Raw genomic sequence first — 17,148 nt, 5'->3', positions numbered from 1 at the left:
TGATGCTTAACTGACAGAATCAGCCAGTCATCCTTGTATTTTTCATTTGTAGTCTAAGCTCAACATTTTTACATTCTTTTATAATTATGAGTGAAAGATACAGAAATATAACCTTTACATTTTACTTTTTTTTTTTAATAGTTGTGATACTCAAGGAATTTAGACATTGGTTTTTACTGTATTTTGAAAACTCACACAAACATTTTATTCATTTTTGAATTTGTATTTCATTTTTGAAATTGCTACTATACTGCTTTTATTTTACTTCAGTGCTGTTTAAAGAAGGTTCTTAGATATATTTGGTACAGAGTTCTGCAATGAGTTTCATTATTTGGACACTATTGAGATTCTTCTATAATTAAATATAGTCCAAAACAATTTTATGTGTTTATAAATTGAATAGCTTAAGTAAATGTAAGAGAAACCTTCTTGATAAGATTTGGAATAGTAGTATAGATTTTACTTCTATTTAAAATAGTGAAGGGGGGCGCCTGTGTGGCTCAGTTGGGCATCTGCCTTCGGCTCAGGTCATGATCCCAGGGTCCTGGGATTGAGCCCCACATTGGGCTCCCTGCTCAGCAGGGAGCCTACTTCTTCTCCCACTCCCCTTGCTTGTGTTCCCTCTCTCCCTGTCCCTCTCTCTCTCTGTCAAGTAAATAAATCTTTAAAAAAAAAAAAAAAGTGAAGAATGTGATGTAGGTAGTAGATAGTAAAATATATAACTATTTCATTACAAGAGAAGGTTTTATTTCTTCCTATTCTGCAACAAAGAAAACATTTAGAATAAGGCTAATTTTTAACTTTTTGAAATACTTAATGTTCAGAATTTCTGACTTTGGCTATTTGTCCAAATTACACAGGCAAAAGGGACCGCTAGCTGTGGAAAGAGCTAAACAAGTGGAGGAGTTCCTACAGCGAAAACGGGAAGCACGGCAAAATAAAGCTCGAGCCGAAGGACATATGGTATGATTTTTTTTTTTGAGATTTTGAACATATTAATATTCAAAGTGAAGGTCTGGAACAAGGTAGGTATAAATGAATTCTAAATCTTTACAAACATTTACTCTAAACTTTATAAAGTTGTGATATATCTTAACCATATGTCTTCTGCCATATCCTTTATACCAAGGTGAAATTCTGTGGATGTTTTGGTTAATTAGGACTAAGTTCATAGCTGAATTCTTCCTTTAAAAAGAGAAGTAGATTTAGCAACCTAGATATTTGTATTAAAACAACTGAGTTTTTACATTGCTAGATTTGTTTTTTTCGGACATGCTTTTGGTTTTAAATACTTTTAAGTAGCAAAGAATTTTGAAAGAAAACTGGGAAACAGTTTGATAAATGTGTATAACTGTATTACCTTCTCAAACGCACATTAGAAGCAAAAGTATATTAAAACCCCCATTATGCCAGCTAACTTAATTAAGTAATGTATCCAATAAAATATTAACAGTTTTTAGATCATCATTTTAGTAGTTAAAACTTAATAGTTTGACTTGTAGAGGTACACAAAATGCCTTTTGACCTTTTGTCTACAGAACAATTGATGATTGTTTCTATCAGCTCACCACATTGTGAAGCATCCTACTAAAATAGAAAATAGATCAATTATATGGTAATGTGTTTTGATTACATTTATAACTGCTGTAAATTCATAAGCGGTATCTTTGTGAGGTAATGTAATTTTTTCAATTTAGGATATTTTTCTTTGAAATAATATCATTGAAAGATTGCTTAGATTTTTTTAATGGTTATGCTTTATATTTTAACACCTGAATTTGTTTTTCTAATTTTGGAATTAATCTTTATTTGTATCCTTCCTGTAGATGGTACAAGAGAACCTCCTGTGTTTTCTCTTACCCCATATCTCCAAAGTTAATAGCATTTGGAATTTTAGTTATAGATTTTAATTTAAAATATTTTAAAACAATTATTGGACTTGTCAGGATTTATATATTTCTTTCCTCATCATTACATTCTATTCTGCCCTCACTTTATTTTTATTTATGATGGAGAATATTCCCTGGCAATTCTTTTGGACAGAAACTTCCCAAGATATGTTGGGAATCTTCTTTATTTTGTCCCCATGCTTAAATGATAAGTTGTAGTGGTGGTTAGTTGGTAAATATGTTTAGCATTTGTATGTCTGAAAAATTATTTTGCCTTTTTTGAGCAACATTTTTGGTGAGTGTAATATTATATGTTGAGATTTTTTTTCTTTCAGTATTTTAAAGATGTTTCTCCAGTTATATTTTGGCATGTCTGTTTCTGACAAGTTCACTGTCATTCTTCTTTCTCCTGTATATGTAATATGTCTTTCTTCTCTACTGACTTTTAACATATCAATGGACACAGTTTGGTTGCAGTGTAGCTTTGTGTAGTTTTCTTCATGTTTATTTTGTTGGAATTCATTGAATGTCTTGGATCTGTGGATTTATAATTTTCATCAAGTTTGGAAAAATTACATTTATTATTTATTCAAAAATATTTTTTCATTCTCTGTTTTTGATTCTGAGACTCTCAGTACCCATCCATTGGACCATGTGATGCTCTCTCAACAGCTCATTGAAGATCTGTTCATTTTTTTTCACTCTTTATTATATTTTTCATTTTAAATAGCTTTTATTTCAGTATCTTCAGGTTCATTAATCTTGTCTTCTCCTTTGTCTAATCTATAAATCCCATGCAGACATTGTGGTTTCTTTTAATCTCAGAAAATTTTTTCATCTTAATATTTTTTATTTCTTAAAGTTTATTTGGGTCATTTTTATATTTTTCATGTCTCTTTTTATAATGTTTATGCTTTTCTCTACATTCTTGAATTTGAATATAATAGCTGTTTTAATGACCTTCTGTAATAATTCTGTTACCTCTGTCATTTCTAATTGGTTTTTCTCCTCATTAGAGTCTTTTCCTGCTTCTTCACATACCTGGTAATTTGCTGGATGTCAGGCATTATGTGTGTGTATGTGTGTAGGTGTGTAAAAATCTTGGATTTTTTCATATTTAAATATGGTGGGGCTTTATTCAGGGATGCAGTTAAGTTACTAGGGAATAGTTTTTTGAGTCTTTCAAGGTTTGCTTCTAAGATCTGCTAGGCAGATCCAGAACAGCCTTAAGTCTAGAAATAATTTGGCCCCATTGTTTCAAATACTGCTTCTCCTTTTTCTCTTAAGAGAATTCCTATTAGATGGACAGATTAAACTTTCATCAAATGTGCTTTTCTCTGTACTTCTGTTTCACCTTTTGTCCCTTTCTCATCCTTTTTATCCCTTTCGCTCTTACTACTATATTTTAGAAATATTCCTAGATCTGGTTTTTAGCTCTCTAATATATTCTTAAATATTGTCTACTCTATAGTTCAGCCCACCTAATGAGTTTTTTCTTTTCATTTAGAAACTTGTGTTTTCATGTCCATGAATTGTAATTAGTTTTCCCCTAAATCTCCTTAATCATATTCTTATTTCTCTGATAATACTACAGTTATTACAAAATCTTATTTTTAGTGTGCTGTTATTAGTTTCCTCTGTTTTTGAGTTCTCCGTTTCACAGTGTTGGCATTCATCAAATTCTTGGTGTTCTTGACAGTATTCATATTTGGGAGTAGCTAATTTGCTCATTACCTTTGTTTGGTCTCCTGGTGAGATGGGAGAATGCTACTGACCTGTCTCCTGCATAGTTTTCAGTGAGAGTAGAGAATGGATGGGACATGTATTGATAATCTGCCAGGCAAATACCTCGACAGTTTATTTTCTGGGCTAAGGAGACTGTCATTCTTCTTCATTATAACCAGTCATTCAGAGGATTAGCCTGTCTTTTACTACTATGCCCTCTCTGATCACTCCTATCTGAAGGTGACTGACTACTTTCTGGCTTGTGGAGATGAGTAATACAATGGAGATAACCCTCTTACTGCAACCACTGTTATCTGCTTCTAGACCTTCTCGTGTTTTTAGCTTCCAAGAAGTCTGAGAGCATGCTTCATGTTGCTCATACCTTCTGTGATAGTATTCTTTCTGACATGCTTTTACTAATAAAGCTTCTCACTTAAAAGTGATTTTGTGTACTTTTCTTTATCTCTGGATTCCTTCTTACTTGGAACTACCAAGACTTTTGCTTGTTTTTGAATCCTAATATATATTCACTTTAAACAGCTTTCTTCTAGGATTTTGCAAGAAGAGAAGCTATAGTGTCATGCTGCCATCTTACAAACAGAATTTAGTATTTTTATCTTGTTAGCATTAAAAAATAATTCCTTAGAGATGAGCAGTGCATTTTGACTGATTTTTTTATGACCTTCCAGATTCATTTTGTTAAACTATATAGAATTTGTTCATTCCCTAGATAACTAAATGTATACATAAAACTTTACCTTAGAAATGTGTGAGTAAGAGTGAAGAATTTCTATTTTACTATTTTATATTTGGATATTGCCTCATATATTAAGTTTTTTATATCTGCTAATTTAAAACCAAGGCAGTTAAAAATTTTGGGAGTAGTAGCTTAATTAATTAAATGTTACTTAATTAAAGCTTACTCACATATAGTTTGTCTCTAGAGTAATTTATCATCTTAAGATTGAATAAGAATATATAAACTAGTAATGTGAGGCAGTAAATAGAGGTGAGAGCTAAAGTTAACTGTGGGGAAGGCCTACAGATTTCAAGTTTGAAATTAGAACTTTTTTATGATGAGATAGAGATACTTTTTAAAATTTGCCTTTCTCTATTAGTTTTCTATTGCTGTGTAACAAATGACCATAAACTTAGTGGCTTAAAGCAATACAAGTTTATTATAGTTTCTGTGTGTCAGCAATTTGACCTGTTTTAACTGGATCCTCTGCTCATGGTCTCATAAAGCTGAAATCATGGTTCAGCCAGCTCTGTCTTTATCTGATGCTCAAGTAGGGCAAGATCTTCACTGCTTAGGGTGTTGGTAGGGTTCTTTTTCTTGCTGTAATAGGATTGAGGTCTTCATTGTCTGACTAGCTTTTTGACCAGGAGTCAGTCTCAATTCTAAGAGACCACTGTCAGGTCTTTGCCATGTGGCCCCCTTCATGTCCGTAACAGATAATTTCTTATGCATCAAACCCCTCCCATACTTCAAGTTCCTGACTGCAACTTCCACATCCAACTGGAAAAAACTCTGATTTTAAAGAGCTCATGTGATATTACATCATACCTGTCAAAATGGGTAGTATCAAATAAAAAATAACAAGTGTTGATGAGGACATGGAGGAGAGACCCCTTGTGCTGTGAGTAGTAATGTAAAGTGGTATGGCTACTGTGGAAAATAGTATGGAAGTTTCTCAGAAAATTAAAAATAGAAATATCAGCGGACTCAGCAATTCCATTTTTGGTTATTTACCCAAAATAAACAAAGGTACTAATTCGAAAAGATATATGCACCTCTATGTTTATTGCAGCATTATTTACAAAAGCCAAGATATGGAAACAACCTAAGTGTCCATTGATAGATGAATGAATAAAGAAGAGATTATATGTACACATATGCATGAATGTGCATGCACACACACACACAGGAATACTACTCAGCCATGAAAAAAGAATGAAAACTTAACATACGTAACAACATAGATAGACCTAGAAAATGTTATGCTAAGTGAAATAAGTTAGGGAAAGACAATAAACTGTATGACTTCATTTATATATGGAATCTAAAAGTCAAAGTAAGAAATAGATTCATAAATACAGAGAACGAATTGGTGGTTGCCAGAGGGGCTAAGGGTGAGAGGATGGACAAAATGGGTGAAGGGGATTAAGTAGTACAAACTTACAGATACAAAATAAATAAGTGATGGGGATGTAAACTATGGCATAGGATTTATAGTCAGTTATGTTGCAGTAAGTATGTATAGTGACATGGTAACTAGACTTAACTATAGGATCATTTTGTAATGTAAATAGATGCTGAATCACTCTATTGTACACCTGAAACTAATATAATACTGTATGTCAACTATACTTCAGTTTAAAGGAAAAAGAAATAGCTCACAAATATCTCCTGTCAATGAATAAATATGTAAACAAATGAATAAATGGTTCTTGTGATTGGTCAGGCCCAGTGGATAATATGTCTATTATAATGTCAGTCATCCCCTTTAACATCACTTAATTACATAGATAAAATCCATCATCTATAAAGTGCTGGGAATTATGTAGCATTTATAAGTCTGGTGGAGCAGTAAGGGTAACAAGAATCCTTGGAATTTTAAAAATTCTGCCTATCACACCCCCTTAGAGACTGTTTCTGGGGACAGTAGACTAGGGTAGGTGAAGGAGCTCCTTTTTAGTACTGTCTTTATCAGCATGCTTGATAGGACAACATTCTACCCAGGTCTTCAAATAAGAACTTTCTTAAAAATTGGTTTTACTAATAGATGCAATTTAAATACAATGAAAGTCATAACTCTTAAGTGTATATTACAGTGAGTGTGGACAAGGTAGTCATGTAACCACTGCCATAATCATGGTATAGCACCATCCATCATCACTTAAGTTTTTTCATCTCACAATAAGAAAACAAAACTTGTAACTACATATGATGATTCATGTTAACCAGACTTCTTGTGATCATTATTTTTTCATATATATGTATATCAAGTCATTATGTTGTACAACTTAAATTAGTACAGTGTTATGTGGTATTTATATCTCAATAAAACGGGGGGGGTTGGTGTCCCTTTGCAGTCAATCTGTCACCAACTATCAGAAACCACTGATGTGCTTCCTGTCAGTATAGTTTTGTCTTTTTTTTTTAATTAAAGATTTTAATTTTTTTGTTTGAGAGAGAGAGAATGAGCAGTGGGGAGGGGCAGGGGGGGAGAGAGATTGAGAGAGAGAGAGAAGCAGACTCACTGCTGAGCAGGAAGCCTGACATGGGAGTTGATCCCACGACCTGGAGATCATGACCTGAGCTGAAGGCAGACACTCAACCCACTGAGCCACCCAGGCACCCCAGTTTTGTCTTTTTAAAAATCTTATGAGTAAGGGGCATCTGGATGGCTCAGTGGGAAGAGCATGTGACTCTTGATCTGGGGATCATGAGTTTGAGTCCCATGTTGGGTGTAGCGATTACTCAAATAAATAAAAATTTTTAGAAAGTAAAGATTTATATTAATTTATCAATTACACAATATATAGTTTTTTGAGGTTGATGTATATCAGTAGTTTGTTCTTTTTTATTCCATTTTAAGTCATATTGCATTGTGTGGATGTATCACAGTTTATTTATTCCTCAGTTGATGGACATTTGTGTAGTTTCCAAAAGAGGGATGCTGTCAGTCCTGCTAGCAATCCTTTTATATCTTCGTGGTCAGTAGCCTCTCTCATTTTCCACAGTGGAAATTTTCTTCAATAATTTCCCCCTTATCTCTCTATGAAGATAATTATTATTTCATCATTATTTCACAGAGAAAATTGGGCTTACAAGTCCCACATTTCCTCACATTTTCTGCCCCTGAACTTGTATATTTATAATGGTACCAAATCTTTGTTTTCTCTATTCTCAGAGAAGAATAGAACTTCCTCTGTTCAAAAGTAATTTCTTCCATTCCACCCTGTTTGATAGTTATATTACTAATAATTGTTAACATCTCATTTATTGGGTACTTACTGTTAGTTGTTCTAAATTCTTATATTCTAATCTCACAACAGCTCTCGGAGGTAGATCCTGTTACATTCCCATTTTATATCCTATGGAGGCATAAAAAATTTAACGGGTCAAGCTTTACAAGACACTAAATGATAGAATAAGTGTTTAAATTTCTGTAGTCTGGGGGCACTTGGGTGACTCATTGGTTGTCTCTACCCTCCCCTTTCTCCCTCCCCTCCCCCCTTACCTCCTCCCCTTCTCTCCTTCCCTCTTTCTTTCTCTCTTGATTTTATTTATTTGAGAGGGAGAGAGAGAAAGAGAGAGGTGCATGCATAGAAGGAGCTGCAGAGAGAGAGGGACAGGCAGACTCCCCATCGAGCAGGGAGTCCAATGCAGGGCTTGATCCCCTGACCCTGATATCATGACCTGAGCCAAAGTCAGACTCTGACCTGAGCCAAAGTTAGACTCGCAACTCACTGAGCAACCAGGTGTCCTAATCTTGGATCCTTCTAATTCATCTTTTACCTGAGCTATCACAGTGATCTTTCCAAAGCAAAACTGAATGCATTGCTCATTTGCTTAAAATTACTTAGTGGTTCTGTATTCCCCGGAGGGTAAATTAAAACCTTTTTAGCTTAGCTGAAAGCTTCCAGCCTTTGGCTTTCTTACTGCTCTTGAGTTTCCTTTCTTACTTTCTTTACCTCTTAAATTTCAGCAATACCAAAGAAATTTTTACCAGAAATGCCATCTCCCTTATCTTCTTGGAGAGAGAGTTCATGGTACCTTTTTATTGCCTTGTTGGCCTGGGGACTATTGCAGAGGATGTGGGGGAGGTTCAATGGGAATGAATAAATTGGTTTCCTGCTGTGAGGGGGAAGATGATTAACTATAGAAATAATTACCATTGTTAATGTACAGTGTGTTATAAAGCTTACAAAAAGCTTCCTGATTATTTTGCCCTTCATTTATCTTCATAGGAACTTCAGAGTTTAGGCATCCTATTCTCACCATACCATAAGAGACTATGGACTCTGAAAAACAACCTGAGGGTTTTGAAGGGTCAGGGGTGGGAGGTTGGGGGAACAGGTGGTGGGTGATGGGGAGGGCACGTTTTGCATGGAGCACTGGGTGTTGTGCAAAAAGAATGAATACTGTTACACTGAAAAAATTAATAAAAAGGGAAAAAAAAATTTTCTAACATACAGAAGATAAGACAAAAAAAAAAAAAAAAAAAAAAAAAAAAAGAAAGAGTTTATCAGCTCCAATAATTAGAGAAGCGTAGGGAGGAGAGAGTAGGAGAGGAGTATGGTAGACATCTCTAGAAGTACTTCAAAGTCTACCTAGAAAACACAATCAGAAATCTGTGGGAACACTCATTCATAGTGTTATGTGCTGTCACTCAACCTTGTGTCGTGTAGGAAGACTCCTTAGCCCAGTATTGTTGATATTGGAAAAAGATCACCTAAAGTAGTCTAACTGGAATAGAGAGCCACATTTGGAGTAAAGAGTGAAAAGAAAGCTTGGTTAGGATGTTACCTTGAAAAATACAATTTAAAAATTATTTTGTTTTGAGTATTATATTAAATGAAGAATCACTAAATTCTATTTCTGAAACCAGTATTATACTGTATGTTCACTAACTAGAATTTAAATAAAAATTTGAAACAAAACAATAAATAGAGCCTGGAAATACACTGAAGAAGCATGTGAAGAAATACTCCTACATCTGTGTGATGTTTAATCACATGACTTTTGTTGTTTTATCTATTCCATCTTGAGATATAATAAAAATTTATTTTTCTGTAAAAAATAAAAATTATTTTATCATATATATTCATCATAATTTTTGTTATATTTAAGTCTATGCTAATTTGAAAGTAATTAATTTAGGGAGGATTGTAATTTTTCTGGTAGAATTATATAATGAATACTGTATGTGTTTTATCAAATCCAAGATACAACTGTAAGACATATTGTTCTTTTATGTATGACTAAAAGAAAAAAGTGTTGCCAGTTTAACTGATATAATACTTTTTATGACTTAACTTTTATACTTGCTGAAATAACTTTTAGAGTTATCTTTTTTAATTATATCATTCTTATAAATCCATAAAAAGGGAAATATGAATGAAATAGACTGATAAAGGTATTCATTCCTAAATTTTTTTTTTTTTTTATTTGCCAGAAAGAGAGATCACAAGTAGACAGAGAGGCAGGCAGAGAGGCAGGCAGAGAGAGAGAGAGGGAAACAGGCTCACCGCTGAGCAGAGAGCCCGATGTGGGGCTCGATCCCAGGACCCTGAGATCACGACCTGGGCCGAAGGCAGCGGCTTAACCCACTGAGCCACCCAGGCGCCCCCATTCCTAAATTTACTTCACACTTATAATTTGACTTTCCAGTCATTTATTATTTATTTATTTATTTATTTATTTAAAGATTTTACTTTTTCATTTGTGAGAGAGAGACAGACAGACCACAAGCAAGGGGAGCAGCAGGCAGAGGGAGAAGCAGACTCCCTGCTGAGCAAGGAGCCCAATGCAGGACTCCATCCCAGGACTCTGGGATCATGACCTGAGCTGAAGGCAGACACTTAACCAACTGAGCCACCCAGGCATCCCACCATTTCTTTTCTTTTTTTTTAAGATTTTATTTATTTATTTGACAGACAGAGATCACAAGTAGGCAGAGAGGCAGGCAGACAGAGAGGAAGGGAGGCAGGCTTCCCGCTGAGCAGAGAGCCCGATGCAGGGCTGGATCCCAGGACTCTGGGATCATGACCTGAGCGGAAGGCAGAGGCTTTAACCCACTGAGCCACCCAGGCACCCCCCACCATTTCTTTTTTAAATTAGGGTAATTGATGTTCATGTTTTCTCAAATAATACTATCCTCTATGGCACCAAGTGCATTGATATTTCAACACTTCTTTCCTTTTTTTTTTAATTGTGTTATGTTAGTCACCATAAGATATATCATCAGTTTTTGGTGCAGTGTTCCAAGATCATTGTTTATGTACAACACCCAGTGCTCCATGAGATTTCAAAATTTCTGAAGAGTACTCCAGTTTTGGGGTGCCTGGGTGGCTCAGTTGGTTAAGCTGGCTGCCTTCGGCTTAGGTCATGATCCCAAAGTCCTGGGATCGAGCTCCACATGGGCTCCCTGCTCATAAGGGAGCCTGCTTCTCCCTCTCCTTCTGCCTGCTGCTCTCCCTGCTTGTACTCACTCTCTGTCTCTCAAGTAAATAAATAAAATCTTTAAGGAAAAAAAAAAAAAAAAGAGTACTCCAGTTTTGTCTCTTGCATTTTCTCTCAAGGAGTTAACACCAGTCTGCGCGTTTAATTGTTAGCATTTTCTTGTTCTTAAAAGGAATCAGTGGAAAGTTTTTAATGACTAGCAGGGGTCATGTTTCCTTTTGAACAAGCCCATAAGTGATTTCTTACATTAAAACTTTAAGAGGTTACAGTTGTCCAGTTTTGACACCAAGAAAGATAAACTAACAAAATATAGATATCACTCAAGTATAACATTTATGTTATAGCTGATATCTGGTCAACAGTTGGTGAGATTATAAGAGTATAAGATGACATTGACTATAAGATGTACCCCATTTCAGAGATGTTAAAATGTTAAAAATTATTCATATTAGAATTGATAAAAGATGGTGCACCCTTCACTTCATGATTTTACATATACTTCTATATAATATAAAAGAGAACCATTTTTTAAAAATGGCTGAGACTTTGGCAGTTTTCTAAAGATCATTTCTTAATTTTTAATAACCAAAATATTTTGAGGAATCAACATTATAATTCTTTGCAGTTTTCCTTTATTCATTTAATTTATCCTGCCATATGTATAGATGATTTTGCATCTGATTTGAACAATTTTACAATATCACTGTCAACATCTTTATGACATTCTTCATCTTTGGCAAGATTTGCAATTTCTTTTGCCATTCATTTTGTATAACATTCAACAGTCAGGGAGAGATTGACCAACAAAGACCTTTATGTGATGAATGTGAATAGAAACTGGTGTTAAGTGGGGATGGAATAATACCGGAGAACTAATTTTATTTTATTTTTTAATTTATTTATTTGACAGAGAGAGATCACAAGTAGGCAGAGAGGCAGGCAGAGAGAGAGAGGAGGAAGCAGGCTCCCCGCGGAGCAGAGAGCCCGATGCGGGACTCGATCCCAGGAGATCCCAGGACCCTGAGATCATGACCTGAGCCGAAGGCAGCGGCTTAATCCACTGAGCCACCCAGGCGCCCCGAGAACTAATTTTATAGTAGTCATTTGGGCTGTGACTCTCTTTACTTCTCAGTTCAGCATTATAAGTAGTTAAATCTTTATATAATTGTACCTAGAGCATAATACAATAATGAATATTTATAATAACTCTGACTCTTCAAGAAAAAAATTAAAATCAGTGATTTAAGGCAGCATTATCTATTGATAAATATTAATAGTCATCATTTGTACAATTTGAAAATGTATATACATTTATCCTGTGGTTTATCCTTATAACCACGCACAGAATCTCCATTTTGCTGATGAAGAGAGCAGTTTTAAAGAGGTTGTGACACATGCAGCAATATGTGTTTTCTAATACTTTCACAAATCACATTATAAATAAACCTGAACAGGTAAGATTAGGTTCTGAATCTTAAAAATTAATCCTTTGGAATTGGAAAACTGCTATAAATTATTTGCTCTGTATGTTTTATTAAATGCTTTGGAAAATCATAATGAATTATAACACTGTTTCTGTGGCAAAATGAATATAATAATATTCTATTATTCAATTGAATTGAAAATGAATAATTGAAGTCCCTGGCTTTAAGCATTTGGAACATAAATAATTTTTAGGTTGAATTGAAATTTTACAGAAAATGTGAATTTCAAAGTAATTATGTATGCTTGCATATGAATTCAAAATTTTCTCTGGGTCACTGGAATTTTCAACAAATGAAAAGTGAAATCTTCAAAAGTCAGGGGAACTAAAAAGGAAGATTCCAGCCAAATGGTTTGCTTTCTTCTAAATAGTATGAATAAAAAGTAAAGTAACTGAGAGTCTAATCCCGACAATAATTCTTTAAATAGGAATTATTATTCCAAAGTTACAGGTTTTGAAACCAGCTCAGAGTCCTAGTACTCTGCCTAAGATCACATAGAATGTAGAGAGAGGATGTAAGCCCAGATGTGTGACTTTGGAGATTATGCTTTTAGGTGTTTTACTATGCTCTTTGTTCCTTCTTAAATCTCATATTAGTATTTGCTTTAATTTAGGTAAAACTTGTAGACATAATTTTGTAGAGCAGGTATAGACAGACTTTTTCTATAAAGGGGCAAGTAGTAAATATTTCAGACTTTGCAGTCCATATTGTCTCCTATAAAACAAATGGGTGTGGCTTTATTCTAGAAAAACTGTTTTTACAAAAACAGGCAGCAATCTAGATGTGACCTGGGTATTACAGTTTGCTAATTCTTGTTTAAAAGTATCATAATAGCAAGTTAGTTATTTAATACTAAATTGTTTATTTAAAAAATTTAAAAAAAAAAAATTTTTTTTCAGTTCCCTGAAAAGTATTCTCTTATCCTTCTAAAATAAAATGTTTGGTTCAAAGAAATGAGTATGTGTAATATATGTGTAAATTATGAAGCAAAATAATATACTCAGGAGGTCAGAGCACTGATAAGTTCAGTGTATATACTGCTCTCTAATCTAGGGATTGGCAGATGTTTTTCTGTAAAGGGCCAGATAGTAAATATTTTAGGCTTTATTAGCCATAAGGTCTCTGTCATAACTGTAAACTGAATTATGGCACAAAACTAAATATAGACATTGTGTAAATGAATGAGTGTGGCTGAGTTCCAATAAGACCTTATTTATGAACACTGGAATTTGAATTTCTTATAATTTACATGTGGTCATGAAATATTCTCTTCATTTTTTTTCACCATTTAAAAAATGTGAAAAACCATGCTTCGCTTATGGACCATGTAAAAATAGGTGGCAGACTGGATTTATTAGCCTGTGATCTGTAATTTGCAATCCTGTCCTAACCTTTTTTTCTGCCTTCTCCCAGAGGTGACCATAATCCTGAATTTTGAATTTATCATTACTGTGGATTTTTTAAAAGCTTTTATCCACTTATGTATATACACCTACACAATGTGGTATTCTGTTTCATTTTTGAGCTTATAAAAATTATACTGTATGTAGACTGGGACTTGGTTTTTTTCATTCAACATTTTTTTTTCTGAAATTCATTCATGTAGTTGAACAGTATCCTGTTGTGTGCATATTATCACAATTATTAATTCTCCTGACAATAGGTATTTATTTAGTTGGGTTTGAGTTCTGCTTTGAACATTCTTGTACATGTTTCTTGGTACACATGTGCAAGAATTTTTCTTGGTTATCAGTTTTCCTCTGTTGAGTAACTTAGAAAATCTGTTGAATTATTTCCTTTGAGAAATGTTACTTTCTTATTAACTCATATTAAGTCATTTGGAATTTACTTATACTAACGGAAAAATGCCTTAAAAATGTGCAGTTAAGTGTTATACCTTTTATTCATTCTTTCATTTATTTATGTAATATTACAGAAATATTTATTGACTGTAGTATATTGGGTTTTGTGCCAACAAGAGATTGTAAGATAAGCAATAGATAGTTAAACCAACAAATAATAGCAGTGGCTATTTACTGAAAGCTTAGTGTGCCAGGCATGATGTTAAATATTTTATATACATTATCTCTGTATTAGTTTTCTAGGGATGCTATAACAAAATACTATAAACCAAGTGGCTTAAACAATAGAAACTTATTATCTCACAGTTCTGGAGGGTAAAAGTCCAAGATCAACATGTCTGTAGGGTAGATTCCTTCTGAGGGCTGCAAGATAGAATCATTTGTGCCTATCTTCTGGTGGTTGCAATCTTTAGCATTCCTTGACCTTAGAATCATTATCCTGGTGTCTGCCTGCATTTCACATAGTGTTCTCCCTGTATGTGAACCTGCTTCAAATTTCCCCTTTTTATAAGGACATCAGTTGTATTGTATTAGAACCCACTCTAATGATATCCTTTTAACTTGATTAAGAATCTATTTCCAAATAAGTTCAAATTCTTGGGTACTAAGGGGTTAGGACTTCAACATATGGATTTTGGAAGAACACAGTTCAACCCATAATAGTCTCTTTTAGACTTTCCAACAGTCCCTTGTAGCTGTTGAACCTTAATGATACTGGTCCTGTCATACTGTATTACACAAACCCTACCTACTAAAAAGTGACTTAGGCACAGTTCCAGAATAAAATAGCATAAACCCTCTTTTCCCTGCTCCTCCCTTCTAGATGGAATTAAATACTCTGGAAACTAGTTAGCTTACAACTGTGGTAGGATTCTGTATCCTGGAAAGAAGAAGATGAGCTAACTAAAGACCTCAGGACTTAAGAAGTAGCAATGTGGTTTCCTGGGTTTTCTTTTTATCTCCCATATATTGTGGGCTGGGTGTTGGCTGTGCTTGCCTCCCAGATCCACCATAGACAAAAAAAAGCTAAAACAAAAACCAAAAGCCTGCTCTCACTCACCACATTACTGGGGAAGAGGAATCTCAGGATCTGCTACATTAGGATCCTGTTGTAAACTCTGAGCAACAATGAAGCCTCAGGCTGCCCGAACCTCATTCCACAACTAGAGCATGAGCAGTTGACTTGGAGGGCAGCTTGACCCATCAGTGGCGAAAAAGCCTTGGACAATCCCAGTTCCACTCAACAACTAAGGCACTAGTAGGTGATTCGATCTATCCTCAACAGAGTAGCAGCCACAAGGCTTTTGTATCTCTGTGCCCTCCACCTAGAAACATATGAAGACCCAGACAAGTGTCATCTGTCTCCTACTCTCAGGAGATCTTCCAGTAATAGCAGGTGGCTTAGGGAGGCAACTTTCATTATCTCAGGAAAGACTGAGCAGGAGTACCATCAGCACCAGAACAATGAACCATATTAGAATAATAGTACAAGGGTTCAGGAAAGCAAACTGTCATTGGAACTAAAGCCCACCAAAGTAGGCCACAACCTAAATGCCAATCCTAAATGGAGCTATTGCCTACTAAAATTGAAGATATTAAGAGTTTTCAAATAATTAAAATATTCAGGATATAATAAAAAAAACTCTTGTCATACCAAGAACCAGGAAAACCACAACCTGAATGAGTAAGGCCACAGCACTGCCACTGTTATCAAGATGAATTACATAATGGAATTATCTGACAAAGATTTTAAAGCTGCTTCAAACAAATGCTTTAGCAAGCAATTAAAACTCTTTTGAATGAATAAAAAAAGGAAAATCTCAGTGAAGAAATAGAAGTTATATAAAATAACCAAATGAAAATTATGTAATTGGAAAATACTGTAATAACAAAATTTTATAATTCACTGGGTAGATTTAGTGGTAGAGTGGAGATGACAGGAGAAAAATTTTTCAGTCTTAGGGATCTGTGGAACAATAAGAAGAGATTTAACATTTGTATTAACATTTGTATCATTGGAGCCCAACGGATAAGAGAAAGAATGTGGGAGTGAGAAAACTATTTGAAGAAGTAATAGCTGAAAACTTTATATATTTGGCAAGGGACATAAACCTACAAATGTAAGAAGCTGAGCAAATCCCCAGCTAGGATAAACAAATCTTCACCAAGCAATATTATTAAATTTCTGAAAGTAAAAGACAAAACAATTCTTTATTGAGAGAGAAATGACATATTACCTATAAAGCAGCACCAATTTGAATGACATCAGATCCCTCATCTGAAACCATGGAGTACGGAAGGAAATGACTGGATTTTTCAAGTGCTAAAGGAAAAGAACTGTCAATCCTGAATCCTTTATCTAATTAAACTGTTCTTCAAGGGGAAATAAAGACATTCTCAAGCAAAGTAAGCTAAAAGAATCTGTTGTTAGCAGAGCAAATAAAATTGCTAAGGACAAAGAGACAAAGACATTATATAATGACAATAGAATCACTCCTGTAAGAAGTTACTGCAGTTGTAAGTGAGTATATGCCAAACAATGGAATTTCAAAATATATAAAGTAGAAACAGAGCTGAAAGGATAAATCAAATCCACAAGTATAGTTTGGGACTTCAGTATCCTACTTCTCAGTGATTGATAGAACTGCTAAACAGAAATTGGCAATGATATAGAATAGCTAAGCACCATCACAAGCTACCAAGTTCTATTTTATACTTGTAGAGCAAGTGGAAATAAGTTAACATGCAATGAGACATCACCAAGACAGACTATATGCTGGATCATAAAACCTTATGGAATTGAGAAGAATCAAAATTACACAGAGTATAATCTTTGAACATCATGGAACCAAACTAGAAATCTATACTAGAAAGATGACAGGAAAATGTACAAACAATTGAAAATTAAAACACTTTTAACTAAGATGGGGTCAAATAGGAAATCTAAAAAGAAACTTAAAAATACATAGAACTGAATGAAAATAGACACACAACAT

General features: G+C 34.4%; 1 protein-coding gene across 6 annotated transcripts in view; it reads left to right on the top strand.

Annotated features, from left to right (window-relative positions):
* NEK1 (NIMA related kinase 1) overlaps positions 1-17,148 on the top strand; it is a 193,128-nt gene that overhangs the window by 70,952 nt on the left and 105,028 nt on the right. For all 6 annotated transcript variants that reach the window (XM_045997312.1, XM_045997311.1, XM_045997310.1 and 3 more), the window contains exon 18: positions 861-963. In XM_045997312.1, coding sequence (XP_045853268.1) covers positions 861-963 — 103 coding nt within the window. The remainder of the gene's footprint in view (positions 1-860; positions 964-17,148) is intronic.

Source organism: Meles meles, chromosome 2 (assembly GCF_922984935.1).
Source record: "Meles meles chromosome 2, mMelMel3.1 paternal haplotype, whole genome shotgun sequence".
NCBI lineage: Eukaryota > Metazoa > Chordata > Mammalia > Carnivora > Mustelidae > Meles > Meles meles.
Note: the sequence above shows the minus strand (reverse complement) of the source record. Positions and strands in the feature narration are given on the sequence as shown.